Consider the following 18,687-nt stretch of genomic DNA (forward strand, 5'->3'; position numbering starts at 1 on the left):
TGTTTGGTTTGTGCTTAACGACTGCTGCGGTCAATTTTAACCTCGAGGCCTCCAAACATTTACACGTTATTAAGAATGATTCTAATCGGTTCAGAATCAATCTGAAGCCTTTTTCTCAGCTTCGTTTTACTCCCTCGTGAGAAGTAGCAGCAGCAGCATGCTGGCTGAGCCTCACATTGATTAGTGTTCCTGTGTAAAAGTCTTTAAATACAGCCCCACAGGCCGGGGACCCGTGTTCATGAAGGAGGCTGTAGCTCTCATGAGTCAGTCTGGAGCGGGTCCAGAGGGAGTGTGGCTGTGTTTGTGTTTCTGGAGTGTGTGTACTACAGGTGTACTTAAAACCAGGTATGCTGATGACACTGGGGTGTCTGTTTCCTGTCTGTGTGTGTTATTACACACACACATTCTTGAGGCTTTGCCAGGATTGACGGTGTTTATAAAGCCCTCTGATTTCTCTGTTGTGTTTTTACTTTGTGCCGGTTCCGTTTGTGATTCCTGAAATTCTCTCTGATCATTCTTCTAGGGCGGCGTTAGGGAGATAAATTTCAACCCGGCTCACAGCCAGCTGCAGCTTGCTGCTATATTAGGACTGATTCCTAAAACCTACAGAAGACTTTTTCTCATTTGGTTATTTTAATCTTGTAAATTTGTTATAGTAAAATGTATAAATGTATTTTAAATTTCTTTTATGTCAGCTGGTAATGGTCCAAAAGTTCATTTATGTCAGTAATTCAACTTAAAAGGTTAAACTAATACGAGACTGACTCATTACATGTAAACCAGCTATCTGACGCCTTTATTTTTTATTATTGTGTTTATGACTTACAGCTTATGAAAACCCCACACTCAGACTATCAGAATATTGTGAAGCATTCTGGACTGAAAGTGTTGCGCTGTAATCAGCTAATGACTCCAGAACACCTGCAAAAGGCTCCTGAGCCTTTAGATCAGGGGTGTCAAACTCAAATTCACACTGGGCCGAAATGAAAAAGTGTCGAAGCTGCGGGCAAAACTCTTTTTTTTTTTTTTTTTTTTTTTTAAAATGACAGCAAAAGTGCACATTTTCCTTTGTCTACAGATGTGTGTTGCTGAATCTTTTCATTTGGAAACAAACTTATTTTTACAGTAACACCGAATGTGGAATAACCAAAATTACACACAAGCAAGTCAATTAAAAAACAAAACACATATTAGTGATATTTGTTACCTATGTCTCAATATTTTCTTCTTTTTATACCTTAAAATATGTATATATTCAGCGTTATTTTTATTTATTTATTTATTTGTTTGTAATTTTGAATCTTTTTAGTATTTCTATTTTATGTTTTCTTGTTGTTTACTCTTTATTCTTATTTTATACTCTCCCTTTTTTCTCCTGTATTAAATGTCATTGCTACTGTGACACCAAGCTTTCACCGACGAGTAACAATAAAAGGATTTTCTATTCTGTTCATCTATCTGTAGTCTTTCCAGTTCCTGTTTAAAAGTAGATTCAATCTTTTTTCACGGGCCAACAACAACAAAAACAAACAAAAAAGAGGGTAATTCTCTTAATGAAAAAATTCATTATCTCACCTATTAACTTTCATGCTTTGGAGCAGAAAAAGTGCATAAAACCAAAATAATTCAAGCTCAGTTTGCTCCACTCTGTAATCGAGGCTAAGCTGGTTCCTGTTGTTGGTATGTTCAGTTAGGGCTGGGCGATATGGCCTCAAATAAATATCACAATACAGTGTTTCCCCTAGGAATTTTTCCAGCTGTGGTGGTGTTGGGGGGGGGGGGGGGGGGGGGATATGACAAGTCTCACCCTTATGTTTTATTTGATGCACTCCACTTTGAACTGCACCAATCCAGCGACTGCTGCATTGTAATAACTAGTATTAAAGGTGAGTACACCAATATTTGCACAATAATAATTTCTGTTTTAAACTCTCAGTGACACACTTTGCAGGGTGGATTTGGCATTTAAGTTTTCTTGGCGTCTGGAAAAACATGTTTTGCCCCCTTTATTTGACTCTCTGCCCCCTTTATTTTGGTCCAAGATCATTACTGGGCTGGCCCTAATAAAAACGTTCTACCCCCCTGCTTAGTAGACTTAATGGAGTATTTTTTAGCCAGTATAAAAATGACTGAAACACAAATTTACTATTTGGCATTATTGACCAATATTTTTGATTTGATTTATTTGTTAAGAACATCAAGATGCATTACAATGAACATTATAATAAGCTGGACACTGTGCGACTTTTTCACTCGTAACACAGCTTCAGCTCAAACTGTACGACTTCAGCGCAGGGTAGATCTCACGAGTCATGTGCTCACATACGTCTGGTAGCAACACGTCGGACCTAAAATATGCTAAAAATAGCAGTTTTTACACAACACGTCAGACTTTTTTGTCATTTTGCCTGTTGTCCTTCGGGAGTGCTGCAGGAGGACACACGGGGATTTATGGGGGTTGGATGAGGAAACGAAATAAAGAAAGTAAATCTGTGTTTTGTGATCAGTTTAATTTGACATGAACACGACAAACACGCTTTCTTGACAATCTTTGTGAGTAAAAAAACGTGTAGAAATAAAAACGAACAGCGTGTGTTATTAGGGAAATAGCGGGCGAGCGGAGTTGATGCAGGATTGCGAATGCGCCGTGATCGGCTCTGATACTTTTTGGGTCGCAGCTGCTCGCAGCGCCGCTTCAACCCTCATGAGGAACGAGATAAATATTAAACACTCCAGAAGTCCGTGCGAGCTCACGATTGCTGATCGGTAGCTGGTCACGTGGTGTTAATCGCCTCTCGACGCTCAGCGCAAAACTCGCCCCGATCGTGTGGATTCTCGCACGAGTGGAAAATCTGCTCAAAAAAAGTGAAAAAGTCGCACAGTGCACGCCCGGCTTTACTGTCTGTGTGTGCGTTGATGCCTGGACCGAGCTGACGGAGCTCCCGGCTGCAGTTTTGCGTGTAGGGAGGGCCGGGCGCTCTATCTGACTGGCCAATCACAGAGCTTGAAGACAGCCAGTTACCCAATGAGAATTTCATTCAGCACGATTACAGATATTTCCGAGTTTTACACTCGTTTCATGCTCGTATTCGTCAAAAATGCTTTATCCGTACGCTCATAGCTGTAACCACCCTGCCTTGCCTCCTCCTCCTTGCTACCTGCCGGCTGTGATCACAAGCAACAACACAGTAGTTCCTGCTGCTTCTTCGGGAAACGGCGCAAAAAAAAAAAAACAATACAACTTGGGATGTTGTAGGTGTGGCGGTGGGATTTCAGCTATGTAAGGGAAACCCTGCAATATATTGAGGATTTCACCTCGATAAAGATGAATGGACGATAACTACAGGTATGTGCAGAGACAAAAGTTGTCCACTAGATGGGGCTGTCACATGTATTATGTTGAGTCACATTTTTATGCGACTCAAGGTGCTACAGCTTCTTACAGGGACATGAATGTTGCCAACCTACACACACATTTCCATTTTTTTAATTAAATTTATTGACATGGAGAAAGATTATCTCGATAAGAGTCACAAATTTTGATAACAATAAATTTTTGATTTATTGTCCAGCCCAATGTTCCGTTATTATTTGCATTTTTAGTTGCAATAGACTAAACTAGAGCTCAACCAATGTGTTTTTTTTATATCCAATACCGATATTTTCCACCTTATTTACATGCTAAAATGTCACAAACGGCACGAGATTTCTGAACCTGAATCAGTTTTGAACACTTTTTCAAACAACCGGTAAACGATATTAAACAATTAACCAAAATTAATCAACCATATCAATAAACTAACCAATATTTAAAGATACAAAACAAGTAAATTAACATCAGTTAATGTTTTAGAGCATTTTTTAAGCAAGTTAATCAAGAATAAACCCTCATTTTTCATCCTTTCTTTCACTTTCTTGTACACTCTTTTTGGTTTTTGTGATGCTTCTGGTTCATTATGTGTGTGTGTCTTCATGTAGTCCGTTAGCATATATAGTGGCGGGGCCGATGTAGCATGTTTTTGTGTTATTTCATTAAAAGAAATCTGAGGGAATCACTTGTCCTATTTGTGCCCCATGAGGATTTGAATGCACCATTTCCTTTGCAGTTACTAGATTGGCACTCACTGAGTGAGCAGTTGGACTCCGAACTGGAGCATGAATGTCTTGGGCCGTTTCTCAATATGCATACTTGCCCAAACTTGTGTACCCACGTCCTTGTGAAACGTCATCAACGATGGCCCATCGTATCGAGAATGCATCGATGCATCATTCTGCGGACTTGGGACAGCAAAGTTTCCCAAAATGCATTGCGTCGCAAACTGTTAAACTCCGAACGTTAGAGGAGAAAGCTTATAACTGTAATGTTTTATATTAGAAACATAAATAATCTAAAGCTGTCTGTAAATAATTGTGTGTAAACTGCAAATTTTGCTGTGTATGCTTGGGTTTTACTCGATCCTTCAAAATGCTAATTAGCTAACCCACTGTCAAAGTAATAGCACCGTAGGTCTGTTCTGATAAAAAAATAAACTTTTTATTCATTAAAGATGCTAGTATTTTAATAGTTTTGATCTAAAGTGTGCCAAATATAGTACAAATAATATGTTTTTGTTGTTATTTTGCTATTTAAGGAACAAACTAGACTTTTGTTTTTATGTCAGGTCATTTTTTTAACTGTAGCAAAAAGCAGCGTGTGTTGCCAGGACACAACGGAGTACGGTTCTGTTCCAAATGCCGTCCTCGTCCTCCCGTACTCGGTAGAACAGACTTTCTGGTGTCCTTACCAAGAACGTAATTGTCTATTACGCAAGAACGTACTAACGTCCTTAAGTATTGGGAAACGACCTTGTTCTCTTTTTCTCTTAATCTGAAGAGTCATGTAGTAAAAATAAAAAATAGAGCTCGGTTGAGCTTGTTTGATTGTGTGAGCTCTTAAATGACCGAAAAGCTCAAGTACTATAAACTGTTTGGATTGCAGGCAGGACATAATGGAACTATATAACTTGTGCTTTCTCTATAATGGATGGGTGGCGCTGCACAAGAATCATTGGTGGCTCTTTCTGTTTAACGTCTGTCAATGTGTGCAATCCCAGCCGTGTTGCCTAAGAGCCTCGGAGTGCTGACAGAGGGAGGTGTGGAGAGCCCCGCCATGAATGCCACCCCCACAGTGGGTAGACCCCCGGGTCAGAGAGGACGTAAGCCGGGCCGCAGGAAAACAAAAGTGACGGGGTCCTGGAGTCAAAAGGCTTCTGGCTTGATAACTCAGAGCATCCACTCAGAGAAAAGTTCAGAGCCCATCAAGATCCCCAAAAAACGAGGACCTAAGCCCGGTAGTAAGGTAGGTTGGGGGGGGGCTCTGTTTCTGCTCCTGTTCTTGCTGCTAACGGCTAATGTTTGTGTAGCTTTAGCCTGCTGCAGGTAACCTGTTAGATGTCTGCATGTTAAGGCATTTACACACTAGCATCGGCTCAACTCGGCCTGGATCATGTTTGGAGTGTTCTCATTTGGGAAGCCTTGGGTTTTCTGTCGCTGGACATATTTTTAGACTTCTTCCCGAGGTGTTCTGCCTCGAGCCAAACCGGTCCAACTGCTGACTGATTGGCCGGCTTAAAATCATGCCTACCATTAGCCTGTGGGGGCTTCTCGCATGCACCATTCATTATCATTCTGTGGAGTGAACGAGCCTCTGCTATTTTTCTCTGTCTCTCACTGCTGTGAGGAGCGCATGCACACACACACACACGCACACATACACACAAACACACACACACACCGTGCAAAGACACACCAAAGCAGAGTCAGAGTCTCCAAAAGCAAGACTGCTCAGGCCACGTTTGTTTAATAATGGAGACACTGCGAACTTCCCTGCGCTCTTTTTTCCCGCCCACTTGCTTCGTGCAATCATGACATCACTGATACCTATTTTTCATGCCAATTTTGGAGACCGCCCATGTGCCCAATCACGTCCACATTTCTAAGGTGGTTTGGAACGAACGCGGCCAGGCTGGGGCGGGCAGAGAGGAGTGGAGCCGATGCTAGTGTGTAAGTGGTTTATATTGTTGCCGCTAGGGGTTGGTCTCGGAACACTTGGAACTGTTTTGTGGTTGTCGTTTTTATATCTTCTGTGGGTAAAGTAATAGACATGGATCTGCTTTGTGCTGATTTAAAGTGACAGTGTGTATTTTCCCTGGCGATAGGGGGCAGCAGATACCTAAATTTTTGCAAGCAAGCAGTATTTTTGTGTTGGAGTAAGACTTTACCAATGGATGCCCATTAGGGTCAAAAAGCCCTGGGGAGTGCAAACGTTAGCAAAATAACAAGCACATCAGACTCCATTTCATCACTGGCAACAAGTGAAGAAGTAAATGTGTAAAACAACAACAACAACCATTTGTTTCAAATCGGTAAATGCATTTTGTCCTCATGGGCTTCTGTAGAAGGAAACATGGCATCTAATATGGCGTCGCCCATAAACTTAGACCCGCTCCCATGTATTTCAGACCTGATTTTTATGGTTATATGTTACGAAGCCACCAATATTTTTCAACAACTGAGCATCATTTCATTGATTTTCAACAAAATATTGATGGATATTTCCAGAAATTAATGGTAAAAACTACACATTGTCTCTTTAAAAGCTCTTTTTCACATTTTCCTTTCTTTAATATGTATTGGGGTTCACAGTAATGATGGTGTGCCTGGTCTTTACTTTGTGTTCTCTTAGCAGCTTGGCTGGGCAAAGAGGGTCGGCTGGTTGGAGGAGGCCATGGCTGGACCGGGTCGGCCGGTAACTGGACCGGGACGAACCAGAGGCAGGCTACTGGCCAGCTGGGCTCAGAGGATCATTTTGCAACAAGCCAAAACTCCGGCAGAACCGATAAAGGTTCCAAAGAAGAGAGGGCCCAAGCCCGGCAGCAAGGTAGTCGTCTAAAACTTTATTTCACTCTTTTTTTGTTGAACGTTTAATTCTAATGAAGAATGTCACAATAAATCACTTTTCATGTTTTTAATCTTTGCAGATTGGAATTTACCTATGAAGCGTTGTGAGTTTTGTTGTGATTGTGTGTCCACACAGAGAAAACCACGAGTGATGCCTAACCCAGTCCCCACGTCTCCCACCAGCAGCACCCCAGAACCCGACACCAGCACTGTGCCCCAGGACAACGCCACCATCCCCAAGTCTGCCCTCCAGGCTCCCACAGGTACTCGGCCTCCACAGGCCCAGGCTGGATGCACCAGTGTGTTGCAAACAGGAATTTCACATTTCAGCCCATCTAGGTAAAAAAAAACGTGGAGATCGCGTAACTTCTTTTTGTGTTTCCCTCCTAAAGTGTGCGTGTACCTCAACAAGTACGGAAAGGTGGGACCCCACTTGGATCCGAGGCGGATCCAGCAACTCCCAGACCACTTTGGTCCGGGTCGAGCCTCTTCGGTTCTGCAGCAGTGTGTTCAGGCTTGTGTGGACTCTGCCTGCAACCAAGCGACAGTCTTCTCCTGCCTCAAGTCCGGACAAGGAGGCGAGGTCATATCAGGTGTGGACGGAACTTTAAACATGAACTCAGTGCTGCTGTCTCAAAAACACAAGTTGGCATTATTAACAACAATCTGACATTGAAAGTAGGGCTGGGCGATAGAACAATAGCAATATATGTTTTGAAATAACCTTTTCTTAATAAACATATCTGAATGGGTTGATAGAAATTTGATCTGAAAAAGAGTCACACGGCTCAGTAACGGCCAGACGGAAACGCGAATAACGGCTAATGTTTGTGTAGCCTTAGCCTGCCGCAGGTAACTGGTTACACAAATGGTAAAAATGAGAAAATGGGGAAGAAAGAGGAAGGAGGACACAGTAAATGTCGTCGTTATGGACCAAACAGTTCATCCATGTGGACATAGTTTGGCTAGTAATGTCGTAGCTGATGTTGAGTGCAGGTTCTGACAAAGTCGAGGAAACCGCTAATCTGTCCGAGCTCAAGAAGCAGCTCCACGCGCTGGAGCAGAAAAATCCCAGATGAGTCGGCTTGAAGAGATTTACTTTAAGAACATTGATTTCACTCCTCTGTACGACATGCTCCAGAGCCAAAAGAGAAGGTCAAGACCGAGCAAGCGCAAATCTCAGCAGACTAAGTGAATCGATCCCTGCACAATCAATACATTTAAAACCAGAGAGAATTTGACAATTTATAATTCAATGCCTTTTTTAAGGAGTTTTGTTCTCTGATCCTTGAAGAACCTCTTTTATTTTTCTTGAACAGGAATATGTTTGATGACAAGTTCAGCTTTTTTAAAAAGATCTAAAAATAACTTTCTGCTATCTTCAAATGCCAATTAAACGTTTCAGAGAGCATAAAAATTTGACAAAAATTGTGATCTATTTTTATTTTTTTAATATCGTGATCTATATCAACCAACATGTAGTTCAGTATTGTGATGTGATGTTTTTCCGTATCACCCAGTCCTAATTTAAAGTAAACTTTGGCGAGTTTATTGATCTCTCTGCTTTATTTGTGTTTTTCAGCCTTTTTTAACAAGCAGCAGCACACCCTGACCCTCCCTACAGTCAGCAGCGTCACGTACGTTCTCCGCTTCCTGGAAAAACTCTGCCACAACCTTCACTGTGACCCTCTGTTTGGCAGCCAGCCAGTAGCCAGGGGAAGCCTTCACTATGACACTCACTCATACACTACAGGTCAGAAGCACTTCTCTTATTGCTCCTATGCTTTTAAGTTTATATTCTGACTTTAATAGTGTCTCATGGGAATCAGGTGTTTGTTACGTCTACAGAAGTTTTTAAAAAGCTGAGTTTGAAGGTGCAATAAAGGCAGAGTTTTAGTGATTTTTCAGTCTTTTATTTTTATTTTTAAGGTGTAAATCATTCTATTTTCTAATCCTGGGATAAACAATTAATTATTGAAGCAACACTTTCCCCACTTGTTTCTGTCCTGATCTGCTCTGTAAATAACAAAATAGACCAAAACGCAACCGAGACTCTCAAACTGAAGAGGCTTCTGAACAGATGACCTTTTTATTTATGTGTCTGATTCTTTGAGCTTGTTGGGCTTTCCACAATCTGAGCCGCATATTACATCTAAAGCACACACCGCTTCTTCCGTGTTGCTTCATGTGGCACAGAAGTCTCTAGCCGTGTCACAGCTGCTGTTATTTCCTCCTTATGTGCTGATTTTAGAGAGGAGAGGTTGTGGAGACAGCCTGACCACTGGCCCAGGCCGAGGCACCAAGCGCTCCCATCTGGACTTCAGTAGTCCTTTGTCTCAGAAACTTGCAAAAATCCCCCGACTCATCACTGATGGTATGCAAGTTCATTAAAGCTTTTCTAAAACGAAGCTTTTTGCATTAAAAAGGTCAATTCTTGGTGGACCACGTTTAAGACAAAGTGTTTAAGAACTGGCTGCTCTGACTTGTGCAGCAAAGCTTTAAATAAAGGAGTTTGTTAAACAGGAGCAGATAGGAGGAGAGCAAGTGGTGTGAAGTCTTAGGAGAAGGAGGTTAATCATGTAATCATTTTTCAATTTCCTTAGATTTTAATTAGATTAATGGAATATTTAAAGAGCTTCCTTTAAAACACTGAGGCCTAGTCCACACGTAGCCGGGTTCGAATATCCGCCCCTCCAAAAACTTGTATCCACTCCACCTCGTTTAAAAAAAAAACTCTGTCCACACGTACCCGGATAAAGACGTTGTTAAGGACATGCCAGACCTGTAGGCGGCAGTACTTCCCCCGTTCTTAACCTCGTCCTTCGTCTGTGGTCTTCCGCAAGGAGCAGTAATTCCGCTTGCAAAAACAAACAAGCAAAAAGCGCTTGGACAATTGATAAAGCGAGCGCAGCTCTGAGGGCATCCATGCTGTCGGCTAGTGTAAACACAGGTCGCACACGTGATGTCAGCACTTTTTTGTCGCGGAAAGTGACGTTGCGGACCTTAAAACTCCGGTTTTGTCTGTCCACACGCAGACACCCAAAACGGAGAAAACGCAGATCTTCACTTTGGCCGGAGTTTTTAAAAAGATCCGTTTTCGTGTGAAAAAACTCCGTTTTCGTGTGGATGACAGGCCAAAACGTAGAAAAATATCTACGTTTTGGCAGATCCCTGGCTACGTGTGGACAGGGCCTGATATCCTCCCTGAAAGTGCCCGTGCCATTTTACTGAAGCCCATAACACACACTTAAATCACAGGGTGAGCCATCGGGATAAACTTGTTTCTGTTTTGTTGGAATCTTTTGGTGACGGTGCTCCTGCTTTCTCCACAGGTGAGTCATTCAGTGAGAGCAAAGTTGGAGGACCAGAGCACTTAAAGAAGGTCCCCATCCCCTTAAAGTCCCCGGGAGCGACCCCTGGACCCAGATCTCCATCCAAACTGCTTCATCCTAACACCTCCACGGGTAGGGAACCCATACATTTTGGTTGTCAATACAGTTGGTGTGTTGTATTTAGGATGGGTTTATTATTTCTAAGGTGTTGACACGTACCTTTTATGTTTGTATAGAAACTGTTTTGAGTAGAGCTGCACAATGTTACGTTTCAGCAGCGACATCACAGCGTACGTGGTAGCTAGGGTGGGGCATCAGTTGGAACGGGGACCATTTTCTCTCGGAATTGTACAAATTTTCTAATTCCGATTTATAGTTTGAACCAGATCCACTGCGGAATACCAACAAAGAAGAATCTGCCAGAGGTTTTTGCCTTTCCGTGCAATCGTCGACAACGAGCCGAGGAGAAAGATCGTAGAATTAAAATTCATGTAGAAGTTCAGTTTGTTTTGTCAAGTAAGACCTATAGTTAGCTGGCTCATTTAATACCTGCAGTTTTCCTAATCGGGAATTGCTAGGAATCTGAATCAAAACAAGGACTTTGAATCGGAACTGGAATTGTTTAAATTCAAATGATACCCAACCCGAGTGATAGCCACATTAAAAGACCCGCTATGGTGTTGGAGAACTCAACGATATATTGGTTCAAGATACACGTGAGAATGGGGGGCGACCCCTTAGACCTGTCGACCAGTAGTTGGAAGATGTTGCCCCAGCAGAGGGGGTAACCCTTCACCGGCTGGCTCAGGTAACGTGCCAGTCTAAAGTTTGAAGCTAAGATGAGGATGCTAATGGCTACGATGAAAACTTTGTTAGAAAGAGACACGTGAAGGAAAATTAGATTTTTTCAGGGGTATTTTATGTTGGATTGTGGACATAAGACTTGTGAACCAACACTTTTATTAGAGGACATTAATTGGGGCCTTGTGGATGTAAAAATACTGTTTTGTTACATGATTCTGCTCTCGATGACGTGAGGCTTTGACCTGTAAGTTGGAAATTATTTTTTTGTGTCCGAAGGTTACCGTAATTTCCGGACTATAGAGCGCACCTCAATATAAGCCGCACCAACAAAAAAAAAGGTTTTCTACACACGCCACACTCAAATACAAGCCGCGGCGCAGCAGGCGCATGTATGGCCATAACATAAGATAATTAGACAGAAAGACGCTACACAGAGGTTTTTCGTTGTTGTTTTAATTCAACAAAACGAATTTTAAACATGGGTGAATGTGCCTGCAAGTTTAGAAAAGAAAACAGCGCTGATAGCATTCTTATTTCTGGATGGTTATTTCTGGATGGTTCTAAAATAAAAACAGAACTGACACGTTATTACCGGTAATTTGCATGTTTAGAAGAAAAGAACAGCGCTGACACAGCATTAATAAGCCCTGGATGATTAGAAAATAAAAACTGCACACAAAACATGCCTGGTTAGTAAATAAACAGGGTTCCCACGCGTCCTGGAAAACTTGGAAAACCTGGAAAATGATAGTCCAATTTTCCAGTCATGGAAAACACATGGAAAATGGGGGGAATTGCAAAATGTCCTGGAAATTTTTGAGTTGTCCTGGAAAATAATTTTCCCTCCTTGTGGATAAACAAACGGATTATTGGGCAATATTGGGCTGCAGCGCTTCTCCTTTCATTTCTGCATCTAGCTGGCACAGTGCCCCACATGATGCTTCCAACCAATCAGATTGCATATTCCCCTTCAGTTCCAGTTCCACTTCTGTTTTTCTAACTGTTTTTTTTTTTTTTGCTAGATTTACAGATTTTTCACCCCTAGATTTATTTCCCCAAAGAAGGGCCAAAAGTAGCGACTCGGTTCACGAGTATTGCTTTATTGCAGTTTATAGAGTGAGAGGTTTTTCTCCTTCTCTCTGTTGAGTGACAAAGGAGCAGCGGAGAGCTTTTGTTTTTTTCACTCTGCATTGAGACGAGCGAACCTGACGAGAGCTTCAGGATAGCAACGGATAGCAGGTAGTCTACCGGACCCGCGCTCCACTCAGTAATTCATACTAGTTCTATCGTCCGACAGCAGAAACAAAAATATGTGAATGAGAAAAATGTCATGAATTTGATTCTATCAAAAATACTAAGTATGTGCTCAGAGGACAGAGCCTCAGCTGTTCATACTGTTTTTAGCTAGCTACACAGACCGCAGCCAGGAGGCAGTGAGAACTGAAGACTGGCATGGTCGTTTGAACAAACTTGTTAACGTAATTAAATTGAATTCAACACGGCTAAATTAATAACTAGAATGATTTTAAGTGGTAACTATATATTTATCATAGTAACGCTACGTACAGTCCAGACTAAAAAAGTAGCAAACAACTACAAGTACTTATCTCTGAGGTAGAAAAAAAAATTTTTCTCAGGTCCAATATGTCTGTGGTGTTAGCGGGAGATATTAGCCTAGTCATCTACCCTGAATCTTGTTTCTGGATGACTGGACTAACCTAAAATGACCAATACTGGAACAACAAAATGCAGTTTAACATCCAACTATGTGAAATAAGCAGTAAAGTGTAATGTGGTGTGTACAGTAAGTATAATACATAGAATATGAAAGATATGAAAGAGCTAAGGTTTGAAAAGCAGGCCTAATTTATTGAATAAACAGTCAATATAAACAGTAACAATCTTTCAAAATATGTCTTTGTGTCCTTTATAGGCAGGAGAGTGTGATGTCAGGAAGACGGTGCAAATTCAAAACTTTTCAAAACTGGCTTTTTGCTAGCCCCAAGACTCTCTGCCTGTGTGTTGGGGTTTACCCCGGGGGACGAGAGGGTAGCTTCCCTGCGCCTTCGGGTCGGGGAATGGGTCCTGACTGTTGTTTGCGCTTATGGGCTAAATATCAGTTCAGAGTACCCACCCTTTTTGGAGTCCCTGGGATGAGTGCTAGATAGTGCTCCATCAGGGAACTCCATTGTCCTACTGGGGGACTTCAATGCTCACGTGGGCAATGACAGCATGACCTGGAGGGGTGTGATTGGAAGGAACGGCCCGCCTGATCTGAACTCGAGTGGTGTTTTGTTATTGGACTTCTGTGCAAGCCGCAGTTTGGCCATAACGAACACCATGTTCGAACATAAGGATGCCCATCGGTACACTTGGTACCAGGGCAGCCTAGGTCGCAGGTCGATGATTGACTTTGTAGTCTTATCATCTGACCTACGGCCGTATGTTTTGGACACCCGAGTGAAGAGAGGAGCGGAGCTGTCAACTGATCACCACCTGGTGGTGAGTTTGATCAGATGGCAGGGGAAGATGCTACATAGACCTGGCAGACCCATATGCATAGTGAGTGTCTGCTGGGAACGCCTGGCAGAAGAACCTGTCAAGACGGTCTTCAACTCCCACCTCCGGCAGAGCTTTGACCACGTCCTGAGAGCAGTGGGGGACATTGACTCCGAGTGGGCCTTGTTCCACTCTGCGATTGTTGAGGCGGCTGCTGTTAGCTGTGGTCGCAAGGTGGCCGGTGCCAGTCATGGTGGCAACCCCCGTACCCGCTGGTGGACACCAGAGGTTCGGGTAGCCGTCAGGCTGAAGAAGGAGGCCTACAGGGCATGACTGGTCTGTGGGTCTCCGGAGACAGCAAACAGGTTCCGGATATCCAAGCGGGGTGCAGCAGTGGCAGTTGCCAAGGCAAAATCTCGGGCGTGGGAGGAGTTTGGTGAGGCCATGGAGAAAGACTATCGATCGGCTCCAAAGAGGTTCTGGCAAACTGTCCGGCGCCTCAGGAGAGGAAGGCAGCAACTCGCTCACACTGTTTACAGTGGGGATGGGGAGCTGCTGACGTCAACTGAGGCTATAGTCGGACTTTGGAAGGAATACTTAGAGGAGCTCCTCAATCCCTCCTACGTGCATTCCGAGGAGGAACCAGAGCCAGGAGACCTGGAGATGGACTGTCCAATCTCAGGGGCAGAAGTTGCTGAGGTAGTCAAACAACTACACAGCGGCAGAGCCCCGGGGTGGATGAGATTCGTCCTGGGTATCTCAAGGCTATGGATGTTGTAGGGCTGTCGTGGTTGACAAGTCTCTGCAACATTGCGTGGTAATCAGGGGCAGTTCCTGTGGAGTGGCAGACTGGGGTGGTGGTCCCCATCTTTTAGAAGGGTGACCTGAGGGTGTGTTCCAACTATAGGGGGATCACACTCCTCAGCCTCCCTGGAAAAGTCTACTCCAAGGTACTGGAGAGGAGGGTCCGATCGATAGTTGAATCTTAGATTGAGGAGGAGCAATGTGGTTTTCGTCCTGGCCGTGGAACTGTGGACCAGCTCTATACCCTTGCAAGGGTGATGGAGGGGGCATGGGAGTTTGCCCAACCAATCCACATATGTTTTGTGGATTTGGAGAAGGCTTATGACCGTGTCCCCAGGGGCTCTCTGTGGGGGACGCTCCAGGAGTATGGGGTGGGTGGCTTTTTGTTAAGGGCCATTCAGTCCCTTTACCAGAGGAGCGTAAGTTAGGTCCACATAGCTGGTAGTAAGTTGGACCTGTTCCCGGTGAGGGTTGGACTCCGCCAGGGCTGCCCTTTGTCACCGGTTCTGTTCATCACTTTTATGGACAGAATTTCTAGGCGCAGCCATGGTGTGGAGTGTGTCGAGTTTGGTGGCAGGAGAATCTTGTCTTTGCTTTTTGCGGATGATGTGGTCCTCCTAGCTTCATCCAGCTCTGACCTTCAGCTCTTGCTGGGTAGGTTCGCGGCCGAGTGTGAAGCGGCTGGGATGAGTATCAGCACCTCCAAATCTGAGACCATGGTTCTCAACCGGAAAAGGGTGGCTTGCCAACTCCAGGTCGGGAGAGAGGTCCTACCTCAAGTGGAGGAGTTTAAGTATCGTGGGGTTTTGTTCACAAGTGAGGGTAGGAGGGATCGGGAGATTTACAGGCGGATTGGTTCAGCATCTGCAGTGATGCGGACGTTGAGCCGATCTGTCGTGGTGAAGAGGGAGCTGAGCCAGAAAGCCAGGCTCTCGATTTACCGGTCAATCTACGTCCCAATCCTCACCTATGGTCATGAGCTTTGGGTAATAAACGAAAGAACGAGATCGCGGATACAAGTGGCCGAAATGACTTTCCTCCGTAGAGTGGTCGGGCTCAGCCTTAGAGATAGGGTGAGGAGCTCGTACATTCGGGAGGGACTCGGAGTAGAACTGCTGCGCCTCCGGATCGAAAGGAGTCAGTTGAGGTGGTTTGGGCATCTGGTCAGGATGCCTCCTGGACGCCTCCCTGGGGAGGAGTTTCGGGCATGTCCTGCCGGCAGGAGGCCCCCGGGTCGATCCAGGACACGTTGGAGAGGTTACGTCTCCAATCTGGTCCGGGAACGCCTTGGGGTCCTGCCGGAGGAGCTGGTGGAGGTGGCCGGGAAGAGGACGGTCTGGAGCTCCCTAGTTGGGATGCTGCCCCCGCGACCCGGACCCGGATAAGCGGAGGAAGATGACGACGATTTCAATCAGCACAGTGAATTAACCTGGTTCAGTTGCTGAGCAGAACAAAAACATGACATGGAGATGACTTGATGATGCCACAATGTCACATCTCTGGTATGAACTAAAGTAGAGAATAACTTCTGTTTTAGTTGTGTTGCATTGTAAGTAGAGGAAAGCAGGTGGGATTGCGAAAGACAAAAATCTTTCCACAACTATATTGTCAAAATAACGGTATAGGTAGGTACAATATCATATATGTTTCTAAATATATCGGGATATCGGCAAACCATAGTTATGATAACTTGACTTGTACACTGAAAAAGTCTTGAAAATGTCCTGGAAAAGTCCTGGAAAATAATTTCAAGAAAAGAGTGGGAACCCTGATAAAACACACTTGCCTACCAGAAAAAGTCATTCGCTCTCATCTTCCTCCTGCGCACTAAAGCCATTAAAGTCCTCTTCTTCAGTGTCTGAGTTGAACAGCCTCAGAAGAGCTTCGTCACATACCTTTTCTGTGGCGATGTCAGTGTCGCTGTCCGTGTTGCTGTCATCCTCCCCGGGTGAAGCTGGCTTGAATGAGTTCTTCCCGCTGCCGTCTCCAGCGCCAAACCATGGATTCATTAATGCCAGGCTTACGTGCGGCAGCACTGTTTCCCTCCTTTACTGCCAGATCGATGGCCTTCAACTTAAATGCGGCAACATATGAACTCATACGTGTAGTTACCATGATGAGGGGGTATGGATTTGAAACAAAGTCTTCGTCGTGCCGGCTGCTTGCATGTGCTAAATTAAAATGAGCACTTTCTTCGATTTCCACTTTTGACTTCCACCTGTTTCACTTTCTGCTAAAGCGCCCCCTAGTGGCAGGTGAAGGAAAATCTTCAGTAAAGCCGCACCTCATCATAAGCCGCACGGTTCAAAGCATGGGAAAAAAGTAGCGGCTTATAGTCCGGAAAATACGGTAATCTTTGTTTCTATGGTTGTGATTGTATCATGTTGCGAAACAAAACATTAACTTTCCCTGAAAGAAGGTAACTAGCTACCCACGGTACATTAAACACCCAACAGGTTGTCATATTCCTGTTTTTTAACAGCTGGACGAGAAAAAACTGTGATGTGCCTTTTTTCCAACATTGTGCAACCCTACTGAACCTTTGGTGTTTGGGGGTCAGATTATTAGATTGTTACAGTAATTTGGATCAAAGTGAACTCTTTACTTGACTCTCGTCTTTTTAATTTTGTGCTTTTCTTCTCGCAGGTTCAGGAAGTTTCCAGGCGAGCCCCAGGCCCAGTGGTCAGGATCCAAATCTGTGGACTGTAGAGGAAGTGATGCAATATGTTCGCGATATTGACCCGGTGCTTGCCCCACATGCTGACCTTTTCAGGAAACATGTAAGTACCAAACAGGGTCTGGCTCTTAAAACAAGTTTATGTGGAGTTTAACCAATTTGTGGTGCTTTAAAAATCTGCCCGTTAATCATAAAATCTAAGTGATTCCAGGCACACAGCCCTGAGGAGTTAGAGCCATGAGTTAAAACATCCTTTTCTCTCTTTGTTGCAGGAGATTGATGGTAAAGCCCTCCTGTTGCTGCGCAGCGACACCATGATGAAATACATGGGTTTGAAACTTGGCCCCGCCCTCAAACTCATCTTCCACATCGATAAGCTGAAACGGGCTTGAGGAGGTTCTCCACCAATGTGGCCTTCAAAAGGACTTTTCTCTCCCCAACTTCCCCGTTTTAGAGTCAGTAGATCACGCACTTCCTGACAGACATGAACCGACCATTTCCATGTAGCAACGTCCAGCTCACCTCCATATCTGGTCTCCATTGTTCCTTCATCGCCTCATAAAATGAGGAGTGTTTTAATTTGTGTAGCACAATCCAACTCTTAAGGCAGTATGGGAAACGTAGGATCACCGGCTGCCCTCTCATCAGATCTGCATTTCAGTATAACTTGAAATCCGGTGTGACTATTTTAAATATGTTAAATTCATCCTGTACATTTCATTTTTCTACTTCATGAATATATGGATATGTATTTTTCGATATTTCGTGTTGTATTGTGTGAAAAGAGCAGAAACCCCTAAAGGAGGAAAAGAAACATTTCATTCATCCCAATAATTGGGAACTTTTCTAATAGTCTCGGTTTGAGGCATCGTTTTTGCAATTTCAAGCTAAATCCTGGAGGGGAAAACATGTTTTATAAAGTTAAAAAGGATAAAGTTTTATTCTAAAAAAATACTGCCATGAGAAAAGCTGTTATATTATTTTATCCTGAATGTTTACAATGCCTTGTCATGTCTTTGTTATTTGTACTTTTTTTTAGTTTTTTATACTATATTATTAATGTTCCAATGTGGAAAAATCCTGTAATCAACTTGTTTAATAAATGTATAATTCCACAGATTTATTTTTTTTTATTATCGCTTGTTTCTTTTTGCCCTGAAATGTCACATCGCAGCATGTATTTAAATTAAAACATTTATTTTTTTCTGGATCATTTGATAAAAATGTATTTATTTAAAAACGTTTTCGAGCTAAAACCTTAAAATGCACGCAGATCAATAATTCACCAGCAGAGGGCAGCATAACCCTTTTTCAGTAATTTCTCCCTCTGCAGTGCATTGCCATGGGTGGTCATCTTTCCATCTGGTTGTCTCAGCGCGATCATTTGATATTTTTATACCATGTACCTACTTCACAAGGGTTTGTTCCAAATATTAGAGTTTTTCCTGTCGGGCTCCAGAATTATTCCTTTAAATCATTCCTGCTGAACTCCTAAGGACTATCAGGATTGAGAAATCATGCCTTCTCCTTGTGCAATAAAATCAAAACCCATCTTTATGCAAATCCATAAAATTCAAGAGGATTCCAGCATCGTTCAAGATGTCTGCTTGATTGAAGAGCCACTTGAAGAGT

General features: G+C 43.5%; 1 protein-coding gene across 4 annotated transcripts in view; it reads left to right on the top strand.

Annotated features, from left to right (window-relative positions):
* Positions 1-17,657, top strand: part of LOC107379383 (polycomb protein SCMH1) — a 29,194-nt gene extending 11,537 nt beyond the window's left edge. For 2 of the 4 annotated variants that reach the window (XM_015950108.3, XM_015950107.3), the window contains 9 exons: positions 5,094-5,338; positions 6,725-6,919; positions 7,076-7,202; positions 7,332-7,532; positions 8,522-8,692; positions 9,191-9,313; positions 10,272-10,403; positions 17,025-17,158; positions 17,328-17,657. In XM_015950108.3, the coding sequence (XP_015805594.1) occupies positions 5,094-5,338; positions 6,725-6,919; positions 7,076-7,202; positions 7,332-7,532; positions 8,522-8,692; positions 9,191-9,313; positions 10,272-10,403; positions 17,025-17,158; positions 17,328-17,447 (1,448 nt within the window). In that variant the 3' untranslated portion in view covers positions 17,448-17,657. The remainder of the gene's footprint in view (positions 1-5,093; positions 5,339-6,724; positions 6,920-7,075; positions 7,203-7,331; positions 7,533-8,521; positions 8,693-9,190; positions 9,314-10,271; positions 10,404-17,024; positions 17,159-17,327) is intronic. The other 2 variants (XM_015950109.3, XM_015950110.3) reach the window with 2 other exon arrangements.
* Positions 17,658-18,687: the final 1,030 nt, after the last annotated feature.

This window comes from Nothobranchius furzeri, chromosome 5 (assembly GCF_043380555.1).
Source record: "Nothobranchius furzeri strain GRZ-AD chromosome 5, NfurGRZ-RIMD1, whole genome shotgun sequence".
Lineage (NCBI taxonomy): Eukaryota > Metazoa > Chordata > Actinopteri > Cyprinodontiformes > Nothobranchiidae > Nothobranchius > Nothobranchius furzeri.